Source organism: Bos indicus, chromosome 14, assembly GCF_029378745.1.
Source record: "Bos indicus isolate NIAB-ARS_2022 breed Sahiwal x Tharparkar chromosome 14, NIAB-ARS_B.indTharparkar_mat_pri_1.0, whole genome shotgun sequence".
Taxonomy (NCBI): Eukaryota; Metazoa; Chordata; class Mammalia; order Artiodactyla; family Bovidae; genus Bos; species Bos indicus.
In genome coordinates this window covers 30,438,499-30,458,564 of record NC_091773.1, presented here as the reverse complement: position 1 = coordinate 30,458,564, position 20,066 = coordinate 30,438,499, and the positions used below count along the sequence as shown (strand labels likewise).

Below are 20,066 nucleotides of genomic sequence, written 5' to 3'. Positions count from 1 at the left end.
TTTTGAGAGATGGCTTTTCTTCTCACTCTGGTTCTCAGGCTCTCTTTCTCTGCACACTTTAGAGAGATGGTGTGTTATGATCAGCAGAGCGGGCCCTTCTGACACTGCTTCTCTCTGGCGGGGTGGGTAGGGGAGAGCTTGGAGCTAATCACTATCTATGGAAAGTTTGAGTACGTTGGAAAAAAATAAAGATGATTCTGATTTGTTTACCTCTTTCTGAGTTCTGTTTTGCTTTGGCTGAAAGTGAAAAAAGTGTTAGCTGCTCAGTCGTGTCCGACTCTGCGGCCCCATGGACTATAGCCCGCCAGGCTCCTCTGTCCAGGGGATTCTCCAGGCCAGAATACTATGGTGGGTAGCTATGCCCTCCTCCAGGGGATCATTCCAACCCAGGGATTGAAGCCAGGTCTCCTGCATTGCAGGCAGATTCTTTACCAACTGAGCCAAGGTTCATTTTTCTTTATTGTCTTTGGGCACAGGAACAAATTCCCTTTGGGAATCATTTTTCATTTTGTATAAAATTTTTGACGTAAAAAGTTGGTGGTACCTATATATTCCAACTAGACTTTGTCCCTTTTGCCTTTTAAATAAATGAAGCAGAGTGGGAAGTTCACTGAGAGGAAGTTCTCACTGTTGAAATAAGTATGTGGCTCCCTGCTATACTTTGAAACTACCTTTTTTTCCCCCTAATTTTACTTTGGAATAAAGTTCCTTTTTACAAGGAAGCCAAATATGGAAACCACACTATAGTCATCTTGAGAATAGCTTGGGTCCACACAATGGACAGATGGGGAAGGACAGGGAAGCCTGGTGTGCTGCAGTCCACGGGGTCACAAAGAGTCAGACACGACTTAGTGACTGAACAATAACGAAGAAGCTTTTTAGTATCACATCGTCATTCCTCTGAGCTGTGTGGGCCAGGCATAGTGAGGACACCGCTGTGATCACGTTCTAGCTGTCTGTATCTGTCGACAGAAAAACTAGACCATCCCAGGCACAAGTGTGAGGACAGTAAAGGCCACCTCAGTGGCGGAGCCTCCCTCCCACTTCCCCGCCTTCTGTTTTTCTTCTTCTCTCTTCCTGTTCTCTTTCTCTCTGCCCTCTGGTGACCAGTGTCTCTTCCCCTCCCAGGCCCCCACTCAGGCCTGTCCTCCTAGAAAGGACTCTGATCGCGTCTACACAGCTGTCCCTCCATGCAGCCTTCCTTCCCTCTTTGAAAATATAGGTGCCTCAGCTTCTTCCAGATCTGGGAAACTCCCCTTTCCTACCACAACACAAATATTCCTTTAGTCCTTATCTCAGGATAAATATAGATAATACAATGCCCCCCTTAACACCTTCAAGGTCTAACCTCACGTAACACTTAACAGCTCATAGCCTATTCTTAGTCCCCTGGACACTTTGTCACTCACAGAAATAGTTGATTGTTTTTCTCTAGATTTTATTTTTAAAAAGAATGTATCTTGCCAGCCAAGGGGCGTGGCGGTGGAAGTGGATTGAGGGTGGCAGTGTACGATGCGCAGAATTCTAGTCACTGGTCCACGTGAGTTAACTTAGGTAGCACTTGGCTTGCCTGTGGGCTTCCCTGGCAGCTCAGATAGTAAAGAATCTACCTGCAGTGCAGGAGACCCAGGTTTGACTCCTGGGTTGGGAAGATCCCCTGGAGAAGGGAATGGCTACCCACTCCAGTATTCTTGCCTGGAGAATCCCATGGACAGAGGAGCCCGGTGGGTTCTAGTTCATGGGGTCGCAAAGAGTCAGACACGACTGAGCAACTAACACCAGCTCTTCTTTAATCATCTCACCCCTTTTTTGTGGAAAAGGTGGCCAAATGATTTCTTCTTAGAGTTGTTAGGGGTTAGTAGAAACCATCTGTGGTTAGCTGCCCACTTGTTTTACAGATGGTGACCTATTAATGCATATTCAGTTCACTACAGTCACCCAAAAGTTAAGGAATTTTATATAGGAAGAGATATTATTGGGAAACAAGTGGGCAGAAGAAAGTTCCTTTTTAACTTGCATTATTTAGTTGGATCTGCTTTCCTTTCAAAGCTGCTTAGCCTGGAATGAATCCTGGATGATGCATGTACTTGGTATCTAAGTTTTCGCTTCTTGCTCATTGGGCTGGTGTGCCCTGTGTTTCTTCTGTGGTGATTTTTCAAGTGATACTGTGAGGAGGACAGGGAAGAAGCTCTGAGTCCCACTACTCCTGGCTTGTCCACTGCAAGGTAGTAGGATATATTTGGCTTCTCTGGTGGCTCAGATGATAAAGAATCTGCCAGCAATACAAGAGACCCAGGTTGGATCCCTGTGTCAGTAAGATCCGCTGGAGAAGGGAATGCCAACTCACTCTATTATTCTTGCCTGCAGAGTCCCATGGACACAGGAGCCTGGCAAGCTACAGTCCATGGGGTCGCAAAGAGTCTGACATGACTGAGCGACTAACATACACACACAGACACACACACGGAAGATATTAGATGTTGCTTTTTGCAGGAAGGAGTTAAGTTACATGAGATGCCAAGAAAGGGCTTGTCACCCCTGAAGGTCACCTGGCACACGAGGGCCCTCGTTGCTGGACCCGTGTTGTCGCCGGAGCCCAGTCCTTACATGTAGAGTCCCGTCCGGAAACCTGTTGAGAGCCATAACGCCGTAGGCAGGCCTGTCCTTTGGTATGTCTTTATATAGGGTAACTTTTCTCTAAGTTACAAATTTTCTTTTCCAAGAAAGCGTTTGTTTCCATTTTCATATAAAAGAATTTCTTCAGTGCCTGTTTCTTGTTGTAACGTATCAACTAAGCATCACTTGCTTTGAAATAATAAATTTCATTGACTTGTATTCTTACTCACTGGTATTAAGTCAGTTGGTATCTTGTGAACTGAAAATAAGAAAAAAATGTTGGATGCAGGTTTTCATTGTAGTATGGGTGGTACACTTTGACAGATTGGTTCTTGTCAGATTCCTCTGAGGTTCTTGGAGGGAAGACGTTAGCATACCTTTCTTACTGCCGTTTGCCTGAATTCCAGATGAGAGTATTTTACCATTGGATTGCAGCTTCCTTAAAACTCACTCTAGACCCTAGAGATCAGTCATTTATTTCATTAGGTTTGGGAAACAGTTTTGGGGAGAACCTATGATTACCTGAATATAGAGAATGAATATACATCCTTTTTTTTTAATTGAAGTGTAACTGACATATTAGCTTGAAGTATACAACGTAGTGATTTACTGTTTGTATACACTGAAAAATAATCACCACATGGGTCTAGTCACCACATATAGAAGTTACATCTTTGTATTATGATGAGAATTTTTAAGATCTGGTATCTTAGCAGCATTCAAGTATGCAGTACACTTTGTCCATCTCCCCACACCCTCACCTCTGGCAACCACCGATCTGTTCTCTGTATCTGTGAGCTCAGGACTTTGTCGTTTGGGTTTAGATTCCATGTAGAGGTGAGATCATACGGCATTTATCTTTCTCTTTCACTTAGCACAGTTCCTCAAACTCCCTCCGTTTGTCACATGAGGCAAGATTTCCTGCTTCTTATGCCTGAGTAATAGCCCATTGCATACATATCACAGTTTCTTTATCCAGTCATGCATCTGTGGGCCCTTAGGTTGATGCCATGTCTTGGCTATTGTAAATAAGCTAGTGAAGATGGGGTACAGATATCTTTTTGAGATAGTGATTCCATTTCCTTCAGATATTTACCCCAAAGTAGAATTGCTCAATCATATGGTAGTTCTAGTTTAAATTTTTTAAGGAACCTCCATTGTTTTCCATAGTGACTACACCAGCTTAAGAACCCCACCAACAGTTCACCAAAGGGTTCCCTTTTCTTCACACCCTTGCCAGCACTTGTTATCGCTTATCTTTTTGATCATAGCCATTCTGACAAGTGTGAGGTAATCCCTTGTTGTGGTTTTAATTTGCGTTTCCCTGGTGATCAGTGAACAGCTTTTCATTTACCTATTGGCCACTTGTATGTCTTATTTGGAAAACCATTGATTCAGATCCTTTGCTCATTTTTTAAAACTCAGATTTTTTTTTTTTTTATTATATGTTCTGAAACATCAATGTATCTGTCCCAAGAAAAATTGGTTGTTACAGCAGTAAAAATAGGACCATAGCCCACTTCTTCACCTGATTCTAGACCACATGGGCTCATATTTGCACCAGTAGAGTGTTACCAAAATTTGAATACATTTTTTAAGTTTTCACTTCTTAAAGGTAGAAGATTTGAAATGGGTTTTTTTTCTTTCTGTTTGAAGACGATAAGTGAGGTGGTGTTTAAGAGGGCTCTCTTGGCAGCCACATCCTTTCCCGTGTTGCTCATGCAAACATTGTTCCAGTTAATTTGCTTTTTTTCCTCAGCCATGGGCTTCTCAACAGCTATTCAGGCAGCTTGGATTAGGTTAGCCCAGTAGTCCTTTATCATTATTTGTAAATATTATTACTACACATTTTCATTTAGAACTAGTTGTGTCTTTATATGTTTGTAAGAATCATAGATTTCTTTTGAGAATACAGAATCATGTGTTATGTTATTGTCTGAACGCTGGCAGTAATATATGAGCTTACACACCTTTAAATATAGAGTCTATTTAATTGTTAAATAATACAGCATTTGTAGTCAAGACGCTTTGCTCTGGGACACACCTGCTCAGTTAGGGGGATGGTTGCAAGGAGGTTTTAAGTGCTTTGGGAAATTGAATTAAACTTACTCAGTGTGGATAATTTTCGAAGTTTTCTATCAATTCTAATTATTTATCATCCATTTGTTTGGTTTTTGAAAAATAAAACCAAAAAAAAGTTTTTTCTTAGAATGGAAAAAAAGATGTGATATTTAAAATTCAAAACTGGGAAGATAAGATGTAAATTTTAGATGGACAACAAGTAGGACTTGGTACTCTTTATGTTGTATATTCAAACCCTTATTTGGAAGCACAGTGCAGTTATGTTATTAATATCTTGTATTCCTACTAATGTCTCCTCTCCTTTCTTTTTAGGAAATAGTCTAGTAAGTTTAACCTTTCATTTATTTAGTCTCCATGGATTAATTGAGTACTTCCATTTAGATATGATGAAACTTCGTAGATTTTTAGGTAAGTGATTCTAACCTTACATTTAAGAGTAATATTTATACGGGAACTTGTTACCTTTTCTCTCAGTTATATCAGCTATGGCTTTAAAACTAACCGCCCCAAAGTTAGTGTTTTGAAGCAACACATGTGTGCGGAGCCCTGAGTCTGTGGGCTGCTGCTGGTCTGGCTGAGCTTGTTCGTGTCCCTGCCCGGGACACTGGATGAGCCGCATGGCAGCTTCACGGGCCTTGGCTGGGCCCTTCCCAGGGGCACTGGGCCTGACCCAGCTCAGCTCTACGTGGTCTACTGTTAAATTAAAGGGAGGCAGAGGAGTTTGGCACCGTCACAGAGTCACATTAAAAACAAAAAACAGGAACTTCCCTGGGGGTCCAGTGGCTAAGACTCAGTGTGCCCAATGCAGGAAGCCTGGGTTTGATCCCTGGTCAGGGAACTAGATCCCGCATGCTGCAGCTAAGATCCAGTGCAGCAAGATAAATAAAATAATTTTTTTTTTTTTAATTATTATTTTACAATGAGCCGAGCTTGTTCAAAGTGCGGTGGCCAGTTTTTAGGAGACCGCTGGTGTGTCCAGAGCTCAGGCTGGACGCTGGCACCTTCCCATCCACCACAACCCTATTGCCGGAGCTGGTCACAGGGGGGACTGCACCCCTGGGTGGGGAGCTGTGAGGGCCCAGTGCCATGGGTGGGGGCACCAGGGGCCTGGTGAGCTGGAGCCCCTTTACCCACAGTCTCCCATGTCAGCCACAACTTTCTCACAAAGACAACACAACTTCTGTCCTTTCCTCACTTCTTGAAGATTAAACCCTTAAATGATTAGGTACGTGGCACTTGGATCTTCTCTTTTCCTGATCCCTGAAATCTCTTGACAGCAACCTCCAAGGATTATTTTGACTATGTTTTAATGTACAGAGTGATATTTAAGAGCACTCTGCCAGGAAACAAATTGGGGTCATTCACTAAATAAATGTGTTAGAAGAAAATTAGCATAAGGATTCTTTCTTATTTTTTTAAGGAAGAAGAGAATATTTTCTTTCCTCTTAAGTAGCTAACTAAGAGAAGATATCGAGGACTTTTTGAAAGACTGCTAATGCATATTTATTTATAAATTGTATGTCTGTAATATGTACTAATACATAAATTATACAAGCACATACAAACGTAGATATTAACGAGAGTATTTAAAAAGCTATTTTAAAGGATGGAATCAGAGTCAGTGGAAAGTTCCAGTGCTCTTCGCCCCTCACCTGTGTGTCCTAGTGTACCACTTTGGGGTTGGCTCACGGTACCGGGCACCACTGGGCCGAGTGCAGGGCTGCTGGGGCCGTGGTGCAGGTTTGATGGTGGCGGGTTTGGCTGGACCCCTTGGTCTCGTCTCCTTTTTCATGGTTAACGTAACTGACGCTGAGCAGAGGAGGCAGATGAACAGGTCATCCTTCCCGCACTCCTAAAAAACTAATTCCAGATCCAAAACTCACCTCACTGATAAAGCATCCTGGAATCCACACACATTCCCCAATGTCTGTACTCGTATTGCATCAGAGATGTTTGTTCTCTAACGGATTCATCGTTCCTGTAACAGCATCTAGCACAATACGTATTTATTGAATGAATTGTACTCCTTTTACTTAACTAAAATTCTTTTTAAAGTAAACAACAGTCAAAGGAGTTTGGCACAATGAGATTGACATTTTAAAAGAGAAGAAGAAAAAAAATAATTTTACAAATTTGACATGAATACCTTCTCGTTTTAAAAGTTTCAAACGAGTTAGTCACAGTGGTGGTCATGTGAGTTCTGGAGTGGTTATCATCTCTCTGAATTGAACAGTTAGCTGATAGCCACGTGAGTAGGGTAAGTGGGAAATACATAATTGTTGCAATTTTTGCACTTGTAAGTGCCTCCTGTTTGCAATTAAATTGGGGGTCTTTTTTCCTTTGATGCAGTGATGATTCAAGAAGATTACCACAGTCAGAACCCTTACCACAATGCAGTCCACGCTGCCGACGTTACTCAGGCCATGCACTGTTACCTAAAAGAACCTAAGGTAAGGTGCCGGCGTTTACAGTCAGCCAGAGCCCTGAGCAAACTCTCTTGATTTAATTTCAAGCACTTCCTTAAGTTAGTGATTTTGTTGTTGTTTACTCTCTCAGTCATGTCTGCCTCTTTGTGACCCCATGAGCTGTAGCCCACCAGGCTCCTCTGTCCATGGAATTCTCCAGGCAGGAATACTGGAGTGGGTTGCCAGTTCTTCCTCCAGGGGATCTTCCCACCCAGGGATTGAACCCACCTCTCCTGCATTGGCAGGCGGATTTTTTTTTTTAACCACTGAGCCACCTGGGAAGCCCTAAGTTGGTGATTTAATCAGACTCAGAAGCTTCCTTCTCAGGAATGAGATGTAGCAGGATCAAGTTTGCAAATGTGGCTGTATTTTTAATCACACTTTAAGCTAGAGAATCGAGGTGATTGTCGAGAGCAAGGCTGCAAAAGCCCAAGCGAGGGCCAAGCCATCCAGCTTCTCCACGCGAGTCATCTGGCGATTACACTGAGCTCCATGAGGACAGGGATGGCATTGGTGTCATGTCCAGTGATGAATAGGGAGCTGTGAGACTGAAGTGGGAGAAATTACAGAACTGTCCTGGCTGTGGAGGGAGAACAAAGCAGACAAGACCAGCAACCCAGCTGCTGCCCGTGAGGGGCCGTTTCTGTAGCCGTGGGGCAGGAGAGAGGTGGGCAGTTGGTGAGGTCTTTGGAAATCAGAATGAGGAGGATGTGGTGTCTGGATGCCTTTGTTGGGGGTGAAGTAGGAAGAGGGATGGGTGGATACCGCCCTGAGCAGCTGAGGGAATTGCTGAGAGGGAGAGAAGGTAGAAGAGGGGAGAGGCCCGGGGAGATGGTGAGCTCCATTGTGGATGTGTGTGGTTATGCGTGTCCCTGCCATATCCAAGTGGAGGGATCTAGTGAAGAGGTGGATAGGAGTCTGCAGTAAAACAGAGAAGTCAGAGTTGGGGGTCATCAGCCATAGATGTAATGGAAGCCATGTTTGCTCATGGACGTTTCCTGTTCTAGAGCTGGTAAAATTACATCCGCCCTCCCTTAGGCCTGCTTCTAGACTCCTCTCCTCTGGGGTCTTAGTTCCAGCTAGATGTTGGGAGGGAAGCAGGCTGACAGGGCCAGTTTGTGCCAGTTGATGCCAACTCCAAGAATACAGCCACGTGGGTGCCACTCTTCTGGTTTTTCAAGAGATCGTGGAATATGTGAAAATACCCCAATTAAAAAACCAATTTTATTGTGGCATCATTCATATACAGTGATAAAAATGGATACGTTTTATGCATGTACACCCAGCTGCCCCAATTTTTAAATTAAACTGTAAAAAAATACTCAGGGGGAAAAAAAAACAAACCTCTGGGCCAAGCCTAAAGTTTCTCTTTGACAGTCTTGTGGGAGAAATTGGTACTTCACCACCACACAGCCAGGGAAGTGGACCGATGGAACTAAGTGCTGCATTCCAGGGGACCTGAGCCGGTGCGGGGGTAAACCTGGTCCACAGGCTGTGGGGGCCTCACCCTCCCACTGGCCACGCCCAGCCGGAAGCCAGGGCTGCGGAGCGATGCCGGGCACAGGAGGGGAGAGTGTGCGGGCGAATACGGATGCAGAGGCCGTCTTAACCCGTGCACGTCTGGCAGTGGTGACGTGAAACACTTTTTGCCAGTGTAGCCCTGATCATCCTTATTTTAAACACTTTTCACCATGAACATACTCAAAAAGATGGTTTATACTTTAGCTGTCATCTTAGTTACGCTTGTTTCAAATGAAGCCGTGTAAGGGTGAGCCGGGTCCACGACCTCCCCACGGGCAAGGGACTGCATCATACCACGCCTCCCGCCAGGGGCATGAGTGGACAGCACGTGGCAGGCACGCCTTGGCCTGGACGAACGGTCAGAGAAACACGAGGGGAGGAGACCGTGGAGAGTCTCATTCAAGGCTGATTTAGAACAGCTGTTGTCATGGTACAGTTCGTTGCAGACACGTCTGTAATCAGTTATTCCTCGCCACCGTCTAGCTTGCCAACTCTGTAACTCCTTGGGACGTCTTGCTGAGCTTAATTGCAGCTGCCACTCATGATCTGGATCATCCAGGTGTTAATCAACCTTTCCTCATTAAAACTAACCATTACCTGGCAACTTTATACAAGGTGAGTGCAAGCTCTTCCTCAAAGTTTAATATTCTTGTATTCTAGAAAATGGGTCACGTTTTAAAGGAGTAAAAGTAAATTGGTTCTCAGTGAATGTTAGAATTTTAACCAGCTTGATATTACTTAGAAATATTGCTTTATGTTCAGAAAAAGACTTACCCTTTGCTGATTCAGATCTGCCCTTTTTGTTTTGTTTTGTTTTGTTTTTTTGGTAGAATACCTCAGTTCTGGAAAATCACCACTGGAGATCTGCAGTGGGGTTATTGAGAGAATCTGGTTTATTCTCACATATGCCATTAGAAAGCAGGTAGGTTAAGACAAAATTAATTATTTATGAACTGTGGATATTAAGTTGGAAAAACAATTATTTAAAGTTTTTAAGATTATGTTGTTATATTCAGGTATTCCACAATTTGGGGGTGAAAATGAAAGTCGCTTAGCTGTGTCCAACTCTTTGCAATCCCATGGACTGTAGCCCACCAGGCTCCTCTGTCCATGGGATTGTCCAGGCAAGAATACTGGAGTGGGTAGCCATTCCCTTCTCTAGGGGATCTTCCTGATCCAGGGATTGAACCCAGGTATCCCACATTGCAGGTGGATTCTTTACTATCTGAGCCACCAAGGAGGCCCCAGTTGGGGGGTAGGTTATCTTATTTTACAAATTTGTATCAAAATTTTAGTCATTTACACCTATTCTGAAATAGTAGCATTTTTTTTTTCAGTGAATTTTTATGAAGGATCAATCCACAGATACTACAAAATGCACTCTGGATACACAGTGGCTCAGTCATGTTTACCACTTATTTATGTAAATAGAATTACATATTTCCATTTTATACTCTTGAATAAAACCTTAATGTAAAGGTAAATTGGATAGAAAGTAAACAATCTGTATAATAAATCGATTCATTAAAATCTGTTTTAGGAAAAATAATGAAGAGAAAGAATGGAAAACCTAGTATTTTTTTTTTAGACATCAGTGTCATTTGATGTCAAGCAGACCATCTGAGTGGGACTTCCCAGGTGGCTCAGTGGCAAAGAACCCACCTGCCAATGCAGGAGACACAGGTTTGATCCCTGGGTCAGGAAGGTCCCCTGTAGGAGGAAATGGCAACCCACTCTAGTATTCTTGCCTGAAGAATTCCACAGACAGAGGAGCCTCAGGGGCTATAGTCCATAGGCTCTCAAAGAGTCGGACACGACTGAATGACTGAACAACTAAGCGTGCGCGCACACGCGCACACACACACCATTTGAAAAGCTAACAAAGAGCACTAACTTAAAGGAGCCCGATACGGGGGTATTGTCAACAGAATCTCGTCATTGGTCCACCAGCAAAAGCTTTTAATGGTGTCTCATCCCGAGAAGGTGACCTGGGGAAACGATGTCAGTGGGTATCAACTGCCTAATTCTAGAGAAAGGGGAACATAAAAATGCGTTAGGATGACAAGGTTTAAGTTACCGTCACTGCTCTTTCCTTTTTCTTTCCCTTTCTCAATTTAAAAGAACTTTATAAAACAACAGTTTTTGGTAATGATCATAAGAAAAAAGGTGGACTTTAAAAAAAATTTTTAAGTCTGTATTCATGGCTACCATTTGGAGTTTGACAATACTTCTGGTAAGTAAAATTGTTTCTTGTCGTCGTACAAATATATAAAAACTATTTAAACCACCATATACTAACTGGTGTTAGTATATATAAATGCTCTTTTTCTTGAATAAGATGGATTAAATTGTTTGCTTTATTATTCCCTTTTTATCATGTGTTGCATTTGATGTTAATCCTGTTGAATTCTCAAATTTGTTTCAAATAAAAACTGAAAATCAGGAATACTACACAATTGTGTCCTTTTATGTCTTCTTTCTTTAGGGTTTTATTTAATATTCGATATTGTGAGCTTTTTAATCTATAATGATCAGCTCTTTACTGATCATTATACAAAGAAAACATTGGCGATGGCCCATTGAAACAAAAGGAATTTTTGAACATTCTTCCTATTTGACTTGAGAAAGCTTTTTAGATGATATATTTGTTATCTGTATTAACATATTACATTTTCCCTTCCAGAAAATTTGAACAGTCTTACAGATAATTGATTCTTGAATTTGGCTCTGAAAATATAATTGAATCTAAACTGTATTACATCGCTTGGTGGAGCTTCATTAGCGTTTACTCAGACATATTTTCTCATGTCTGCAGGAGTCAGTCATCAAATAGTCCGTTCCTCCTCCATCTGACCCTCATCCTGCATCTCAGGCACCCAACAAAGAATCCAGAGTTTTTCCCTACATCACAGCAAAAAATTTTCTCAAGCAACATGTCAATTGTACATCACTTATTTTTTTTAAGGCATATAATTCCACCTTAAGACCTTCCTTTCGGAGTGTTTGCCAAGTGGTATTTTCCTACAAGCTCTCTAGGTCTTGGATTGACCATTGTAGTAGGTTTTTAAAAATGCATTCCTTAAAACCCATATTTTTCAGTAGGTTAAAAGTTGAATGGCAGAATATCTTAGAGCTCAGTAAAGCTTTCTGCGTATTAAGATTAAGGGAAAAATAATTAAGAAGTAGCTATTCAACTGAAATCCTTGTGTTTCTCTGTCTGTTTCTCTACTTCCAGACAACAGATGGAGGCTCAGATAGGCGCTCTGATACTGGCCACAGACATCAGCCGCCAGAATGAATACTTGTCCTTGTTTCGGGCCCATCTGGACAAGGGCGATCTACATCTGGAAGATGCCAGGCATAGGCACTTGGTCTTACAGGTAAAATGTGGCCTGGAAAAATTCTATTTCTAGGGCAGATCGTTAGAATAAAAATGAAATGTTCTCATGTAGTTCTCTGAGTGGTTAAATCTTGAGAGCAAGCTGTGGTCTGCAAAGTGTCACACAAGGCTACACAGGAAAGGGCCATCACTTTTGTCTTTTTCACACTTGAGATTTCTAACAGTAAAACAGTGTTTACAAGATGCGGTACCAGTCAACAGTAGCAGCTTTTTTTTGTTGTTTCGTTTTTTGGCTGTGCCACATAGCACACAGGATCTTAGTTCCCTGACCAGGAATTGAACCTGTGCCCCCTGCATTGGATGCACAGTCTTAACCACTGGATGGCCAGGGAAGTCCCAAACAGCATTTTATTTTAACAAGTTCTCACACATGAAAAATGAGAAATGACTGATTGGTTTGTAGCTTTCTGATTAATATAGTTCTGTGTTAGCTGTCTGGAATTATCAAGCATGTTCAGTTTGGTTAGCAGGCTTTCAGCACCTCTATAAAATAATTGCTGTAACTAACAGTATCATAAACTCAGTGTGAAAATGAAAGTCGCTCAGTCGTACCCCAACTTTTTTCATCCCCATGGACAGAGGAGCCCATCAGACTTCCTCTGTCCATGGGATTCTCCAGGCAAGAACACTGGAGTGGTTGCCATTTCCTTCTCCAGGGGATCTTCCTGACCCAGGGATCGAGTCTGCTGCAGACTCGCATCTGCTGCATTGGAGGCAGATTCTTTACCATCTGAGCCACCAGGAAAGCCCCAAACTCAGTGTAAAGGATAACAGATGTCCTGTTGCAACATTTTCTTTTTTAAGGTGTTCTTTTCCTGCTATTAGAGTATATTTAAACTTGGTACATTTGAAATTTTACTTTTTTTCTTAAGATAGTTTCAATATTTTGCTTGCTAGATGGCTTTGAAGTGTGCCGATATTTGTAACCCGTGTCGGACCTGGGAATTAAGCAAGCAGTGGAGTGAAAAAGTAACAGAGGAATTCTTCCATCAAGGCAAGTTACAGTGTTGAGTGTTGAGTGATCACCTGTCCATTTCATTTTTTGGCATCATATGAATAAAATAACTTAGACAATTAAAGTAACTTAGACAAAATAACTGCTAGACAGCTGTAGAGTCTAGCAGTAGGTGCCTGATAGTTTTAGTGGCGGTTCACAATAGATGGATATAGAACCAGTAATGCACAATTTGGGGACCTGTTTTGAAAAAATCAGCAGTTGTCTTTTGAAATGATCTGATGTGTGTGCATTTATGAATAGACATAGAGCAAGTTGGGAGTTTTGCTGTACAGAAAGATTGTCCCGCCCTTGCTCCATCCTTGTCCCGTGTGAAGGGTATGGCCATAGGACATATTTTGTGAATTAAAGCCAGAAAGATAAAGATCTTCATTCCATGCGTCTTCCTTTTAGAAATCTTAAGTTTTAAACTAAAATGCTGTGACAGAATTACAATCCTGGGATAACATCTAGTTAAGTTTTCCACCCTCTCCATTTGAAATAGGTTATCAGCTTGGCAACCTTTTCTATGTGTGAATAACTTAAAATTTAAAAAAGAACTAATTTAGAAGGCGTCCTCTCATGAGGATTAAGTATGTTACATTTTTCCTAAGGAATTTACAGGTAAGATGAAGACTTTAATTATATTTTTAACCAATAAGGTATAGTCCACATAAAGAATTCTCTTTCTCTTTTTTAAATTTCTAGGAGATATAGAAAAAAAGTATCATTTGGGTGTGAGTCCACTCTGCGATCGTCAGACTGAATCAATTGCCAACATCCAGATTGGTAACTATACATACTCAGATATAACTGGTTTTTAAAATGCCATTCACTTTAATTTTGTCAGGAAGAGAGGTACATCTGAAATATAAATATTAAAATGCTTATTTCTAATTTTTAAATAATCTTATTCCTGGATTTTTTTTTGACCCTTATAATTTACTCTCACTTGATTTTAGTTGGTAAAAAGCAGAGCAGGTCCAGTGGTTAAGAATCTGCCTTCCACTGCAGGGGACACAGATTTGATCCCTGGTTGGGAAAGATCTCATGCACTGGGGTGGCTAGGCCTGTGTGCCACAACCACTGAAGCCCATGTGCCTAGAGCCCGTGCTCTGCAACAACAGAAGGCAGTCACTGCAACAAGAAGCCTGCGCATGACTAGAGAAAGCCCGTGCACAGCAAAGAAGACCCCGCACAGCCAGAAATTAAATAGTTAAAAAGCAAGCAGAAAAAAAAAAAAAAAGCAAGCAGAGCAGGTTGCAGTAACTTTCTGTTCTAAGATGGAAAGAATAGGAACTTCCCTGATGGTTCAGTGGTTAAGAATCTGCCTGCCAATGTAAGGGACACAGGTTTGATCCCTGGTCCAGGAATGTCCAGGAAGGCTTCCCTGGTGGCTCAGAGGTTAAAGCATCTGCTTCCAATGCGGGAGACCCGGGTTCGATCCCTGGGTCGGGAAGATCCCCTGGAGAAGGAAATGGTAACCCACTCCAGTATTCTTGCCTGGAGAATCCCATGGACGGAGAAGCCTGGTAGGCTACAGTCCATGGGGTCGCAATGAGTCGGGCACAACTGAGCGACTTCACTCACTCACTCACTCACCAGGAAGATCCCACATGCTGTGGGGCAACAGAGCCCATGCACCTGCTCTCTGCAACTAGAGGAAAGCCCACGTACAGCAATGAAGATCCAGTGCGGCACTCCCCTCCCCAGCCCCCAGACCCCAAAAAAGAAAGAAACTCTGTCACTCTGGAACCACTAGACCTGATTGCCAGTGAACACTTGCAACCTCAGGCTCTTCTGCTCCACCTGCTGGTTGAAGCTGACTCTGCAGCACTGCGCACAGGCCCCTGTAACCTGGCCTCAAGTCGTCTCCCCAGCACCCACCCTCTCTTTTACCTTCAGCAACTTGGGACCCCACTGGGCTCTGCACAGCCACACCTGTGTGAAGGCAGGAGTCCCAGGCACGTGGACTGTCCTGGGACAGTTAAGTAGACTCACAAATGGTTGGGCAGCTCCTGACTCACAGCCACCCAAGACAAGCGCTGCTGGGCTCCTCTTCTTCATTCGCCCAGTTTATACAGTTAGCAGGTGTTGGTCTTTGTGACCTCAAATCCTAAGGGAAAGTGGGGCTTGGAAAGATTCTCCTTCTAGGGTAAGTCAGGGAACTGTTAGAATAAACTCAGTGCTAAGCAGCAGTTACCCGGAGCCAGCGTGTGGTCAGTAAGCAGAAGTCATGTTGAGTCGATAGGTTTTCTTCTGTGATAGGAGCCCTGGGTCTGTCGTGTGCGGGGTGAGAGTGAGGCACGTGACCCGGCACCCTGTGGTGTCTGGGACAAGAATAGAGAGGGGCACGTGGACAGGGACAATTAAGTGGATTCAACAAGTGGTTGGACTGCTCATAAGTCCAGGGTGCCTCCCGACTCTGTCTGTGGCCCCGGCCTGAGTACTGTTACTGGGTGCTTAAGACCTCAAAGAATCCCAGGGAACAGAGAGCGTGGAGAGACAGCTAGTCTGTTGGATGGGAGAAACAGGATGCAGATGCTCTGAGCCGGTTGGAATGGTGGGAGAATCAAAGAACAGGGATCCAGGCCTTCCAGTGGTTAAGAATTTGCCTGCCAATGCAACAGGAGAAGCCACTGCAATGAGAAGCCCCAACCACAACTAAAGAAAAGCCTGCGCAGCGACAAAGACCCAGCACAGCCACAAATTTGTTTTTTAAAAAAATTTTTTTTAAAGGCTGAATGATACTCCATTTTTAAAAAAGAAAATGGATCCTGTGAAACCAGTGGTAATAAAGTCCTACATTTGGGTACAAGACCCCAGCTGCTCATGATCTGACTGCGGCACCTAGAAAAAGATGGGGCTCTGGGCGCAGGATCAGCCAGACTGGGGGTATGAGGGTGGCTGCTGCCAGAGGCTGAAATGCTCTCTCACCACAGTGGTGATGTTTTTCTCGTGTCCTGTCTCTCCTCACCAGAACATTCCTCGTGGCAGGCACATCTCGACTATTCACTGCTGAGCCCTGGCCAACCCAAAGCAGTGCTTGGCATAGAGTAGGTTCTCAGTTAACTCGTGTGGAGGAGATGGGAGACCCGGAAGAAAGCTGTGTTTCCAGTATCGGCACTGCTACTTCAGAGACCAGAATTGGTACACTTAAAATTCAACCATCAGACCATATGTGACTTTTCTGATTAAAAGTAGTGGGCGCTAACTGCTTTGCTTCCATGACATTTAAAAATATATATATTATTTGGCTGCACAGGTCTTAATTGTAGGATCTTCAGTCTTCGTTACAACACGTGGGATCTTTACTTGCACCATGCAAACTCTTTATTGTGGCGTGTGGGATCTACTGCCCTGACCAGGGCACGAAGCCAGGCCTCCTGCATTGGGAGCACAGACCAGCAGGGAAGTCCCACCACTGAGACTTTCTTGTTGGCTAAGTGGACCGTGTGTAGTTTGTGGTCCATAGAGTCTTTCCCTGAGAAGAAAGTTTTAGAGATGAAAAAAATTTTAAACTGTTAACAGTGATAGAATTTGAATGTGTATTTTCGTGTCCTTGATCAAAAGTTTAGGAAGATGATGTTATATTTGCTTTTGTTAAGGTGTTTCCTAGGAGGCTTCTTCCACCCTGTGTAAGATACTGTGTAGTATTATTAAGTCAGATACAGTGTGGGCTCGAGTACTGTGTAACCCAGAGATGCAGGCTGTCCTGAAATCGCCTTTCCTTTTCTGACTGAATTAAGGGAGATCGGTGGTATGAGCTGTCCATAAAGTAGGCCTAGTACACTTCCATCTTCACTTTAGTGATGGTTTAATCTTTGTTCTTCTTAGACTTGTACTTGGTGTCATGTTGTTGTGTAGTTGCTAAGTAGTGTCTGACTCTTCGTCACCCCATGGGCTGTAACATGCCAGGCTCCTCTGTCCGTGGGATTTCCCAGGCAAGGATACTGGAGCGGGTTGCCATTTCTTCCTTCAGGGGATCTTCCCAACCCAGGTCTCCTGCATTGGCAGGCAGATTGTTTATCACCAGGGAAGCCATGGTGTTGTGAGTTTTGGCTTTATAAATTCTGAGGTATCAGTACATAGAAGCTGCCCTATGCTCATGATGAGGGGTGATGATCACCCCCGACTGATGGCAGAGCTGCTGCACCTCGGTTCCGGTCTCGTCACCCGCAGCCCAGGAGACCCCCTTAGCTCTAGCAGTCTTGCGGGAACCAGCCCTCGGACCCACTGAGCTCTGCTGCAGGGCCACCGCAGTTTTGCTGAAACATTGATAGAAGGATGTGGTTGGTGCAGCTGAGAGGAATCATCAGCAGAGATGTGCTGCGTTTGTCAGCTCACCTTCACTTCAAGTTTCATTACGTTGCTTACATAGATTCTTCGAGAAGGTATGTAAATTTTCACACATGTCTAGAAAAATAAGAGCTAGATAGTACTGGAATAGGGCTTAAGAGAGTAGACTCTGTATTGACATTTGAAAGTTTCAGAACACACACAGAGGCCTTTTCTCCTTGTTTCCTCAGGTTTTATGACCTATCTTGTGGAGCCTCTGTTCACGGAATGGGCCCGGTTCTCCAATACCAGGCTGTCCCAGACGATGCTCGGACACGTGGGGCTGAACAAAGCCAGCTGGAAGGGACTGCAGAGAGAGCAGCCCAGCAGCGAGGACGCTGATGCTGCATTCGAGGAGTTGAGCTCACAGTTATTACCTCAGGAAAACCGGTTACCCTAACCCCCAGAACCAGTGGACAGATGCCTCCTAGAGGTTGTTAGAAATGTGAAACGGGGTCTTGAGGTGAGAGAACTTACTCTTGACTGCCAAGGGAAATGAATGATGCCAGCATTATTTATTTCCAAGATTTCCTCTGTTGGATCATTTGAACCCACTTGTTAAGGACAAGACCCGAACCTACAGCAATATGCATTTGGCTTTTTGTGGGAGACCTTGAAGAGGCGCAGCGCCTGGCAGGAGCGAAACGGAGGGAATATGAGGAAGTTTTTGCAGGAAGGATTGCAGTGGCTCGTGTGCTCTTCGAAGCATCATCGTGAAGCTTGAACTGAAGCCTTCAGCAGAAATCTTCGGAATTTAACCAGCATGATGCAAACAGTGTGTATCGGTACCTTCCACTGATTCTGTCGGAGAAAATGGAAATGTGAAGTGCCCAGTGTCTGCACCTCTGGCAGGACTCAATGTTTACAAACCAACTCTTGAAATATTGGTTCTCAATTTGCCTTGGAGCATGATTGTGAAGGAACCACTAAGAATTCTGAAGATCAAACCTAGAACTGCAGCTCTTTCTCCCCCTCCCCCGGTTTGCCTTTTTTTCCTTTGGATGCCACCAAAGCCTCCCATTTGCTCTGGTTTATTTCGTGCACTGGAGACTGAGCATTTATCATAGAGTGCCGCCGAGCTTTCACTCCAGTGCTGTTTGGCAATGCAATTTTTTTTTAACTTTGGTTTTTAATTTGGGGCGGGCGGGGCAGAACCCCAGTGTCCTAGCTGTGTGATGATTCCGCGGTGAAGACATTGCATGTTGTCTTCACTACTGTACACTTGACCTGCACATGCAAGAAAACAAAAAAAGGTGGAATGTTTCAAACACCATAATCAGCTCAGGGTATTGCCAATCTGAAATAAAGTGGGATGGGCCAGTGTGTCCTTCAGAGCAAGGGTACTAAAGTCCCTCTCGCTGCAGGGAGTGAGAGGTATGTCGTGTGTGTGTGGATGTGTGTGTGGGGCACGCTCGTGCATGTGTGACTGTGCATGTGTTCTATTTATCCACGTGGCAAGGATCGGAGACGTCGGCTTTTATTTATTATTGTAGAATGTGACGTAGTGAGCAGCCACACGTGGGAGGGGAAGGGAGGTCGGCCGTGAGAGATGATGGCTCCAGACGCCAGATGCCTTAACTATGCACCAAGCTAAGTGACCAAACTTCTTGTTTTGATTTGAAAAAAAGTGCATTGTTTTCTCGTCCCTCCCTTTGACGAAACGTTCCCCTTCGACGGGCCTTTTGATGTGAACAGATGTTTTCTAGGACAAAAAAAAAAATCTAAGGACTAATTTTAAATTTAACAAACATTCCACTTTTGTAATTTGTTTTAAATTGTTTCATGTATAGTAAGCACAACTGTAATCTAGTTTTAAGAGAAACCGGTGCTTTCTTTTAGTTCAATTGTATTTCCCTTGTTACTGTAAAAGACTGTTTATTAATTATGTTTACAGTTTGTCGCAACAGCCATTTTCTTGGGAGAAAGCTTGAGTGTAAAGCCATTTGTAAAAGGCTTTGCCAGACTCATTTTAATATGTGCCTGTTGCTGTTCACTTTTGATGAATAAAACCTATCTTTTCACATTTTTATCTTTGATATTTACCTTATAAGTCAGTCTGTGGGAAAGGATAAGGCAAAGTTACCAAGAACTAAGCGTCCACTTCTTGATTCTAGCCCTGGCTCACAGGACTTGCTCAGGTGTCGCTGGGTGCAGGCATCATCCTGTGAGCTCACCTGTCACCTGCACTTCACAGGTGAGATGCCGAGGCCCGGGGCATAGATGGCTGAGTCCTCACAGCCCGGAGAAGTCAGCTCTGAGCCCAGTCTTTGGTCTCACCTGTCACCTGCACCTCACAGGTGAGATGCCGAGGCCTGGGGCATAGATGGCTGAGTCCTCACAGCCTGGAGAAGTCGGCTCCGAGCCCGGTCTCTGGTCTCCACAGCCCTTTGTTCCCACGGCGGGAACCTCAGGCCCTCGTGCAGGTACCAGAACACCACTTGTGTTGGCATTTTTAAAGTCAAGTAATAGGAAATGGCCACCTGATTCTGCTTGACTGGTTTCAGTGTAAGAAAGGCACCACTGGGCCTCTCCTCGGTCTCCCCAAGCCCGTTTCATTGGAAGGGGTAAGTGTAAACTCTGAACGCAAACATACTGTCATCTACTGTCATCATTTGCATAGAAGAGTGAGGACCAGTAGAAGTACAGCGTG

The 20,066-nt window shown here is 43.8% G+C and overlaps 1 protein-coding gene across 5 annotated transcripts in view; it reads left to right on the top strand.

Annotated features, from left to right (window-relative positions):
- PDE7A (phosphodiesterase 7A) overlaps positions 1–20,066 on the top strand; it is a 114,044-nt gene that overhangs the window by 87,280 nt on the left and 6,698 nt on the right. For 2 of the 5 annotated variants that reach the window (XM_019973729.2, XM_019973730.2), the window contains exons 6-13: positions 5,011–5,106; positions 7,048–7,148; positions 9,168–9,299; positions 9,515–9,606; positions 11,920–12,064; positions 12,982–13,078; positions 13,787–13,867; positions 17,608–19,439. In XM_019973729.2, coding sequence (XP_019829288.2) covers positions 5,011–5,106; positions 7,048–7,148; positions 9,168–9,299; positions 9,515–9,606; positions 11,920–12,064; positions 12,982–13,078; positions 13,787–13,867; positions 17,608–17,816 — 953 coding nt within the window. In that variant the 3' untranslated portion in view covers positions 17,817–19,439. Of the gene's footprint in view, positions 1–5,010; positions 5,107–7,047; positions 7,149–9,167; positions 9,300–9,514; positions 9,607–11,919; positions 12,065–12,981; positions 13,079–13,786; positions 13,868–16,058; positions 17,473–17,607; positions 19,440–20,066 lie in introns of those variants that run through there. The other 3 variants (XR_011570588.1, XR_011570587.1, XR_011570589.1) reach the window with 2 other exon arrangements.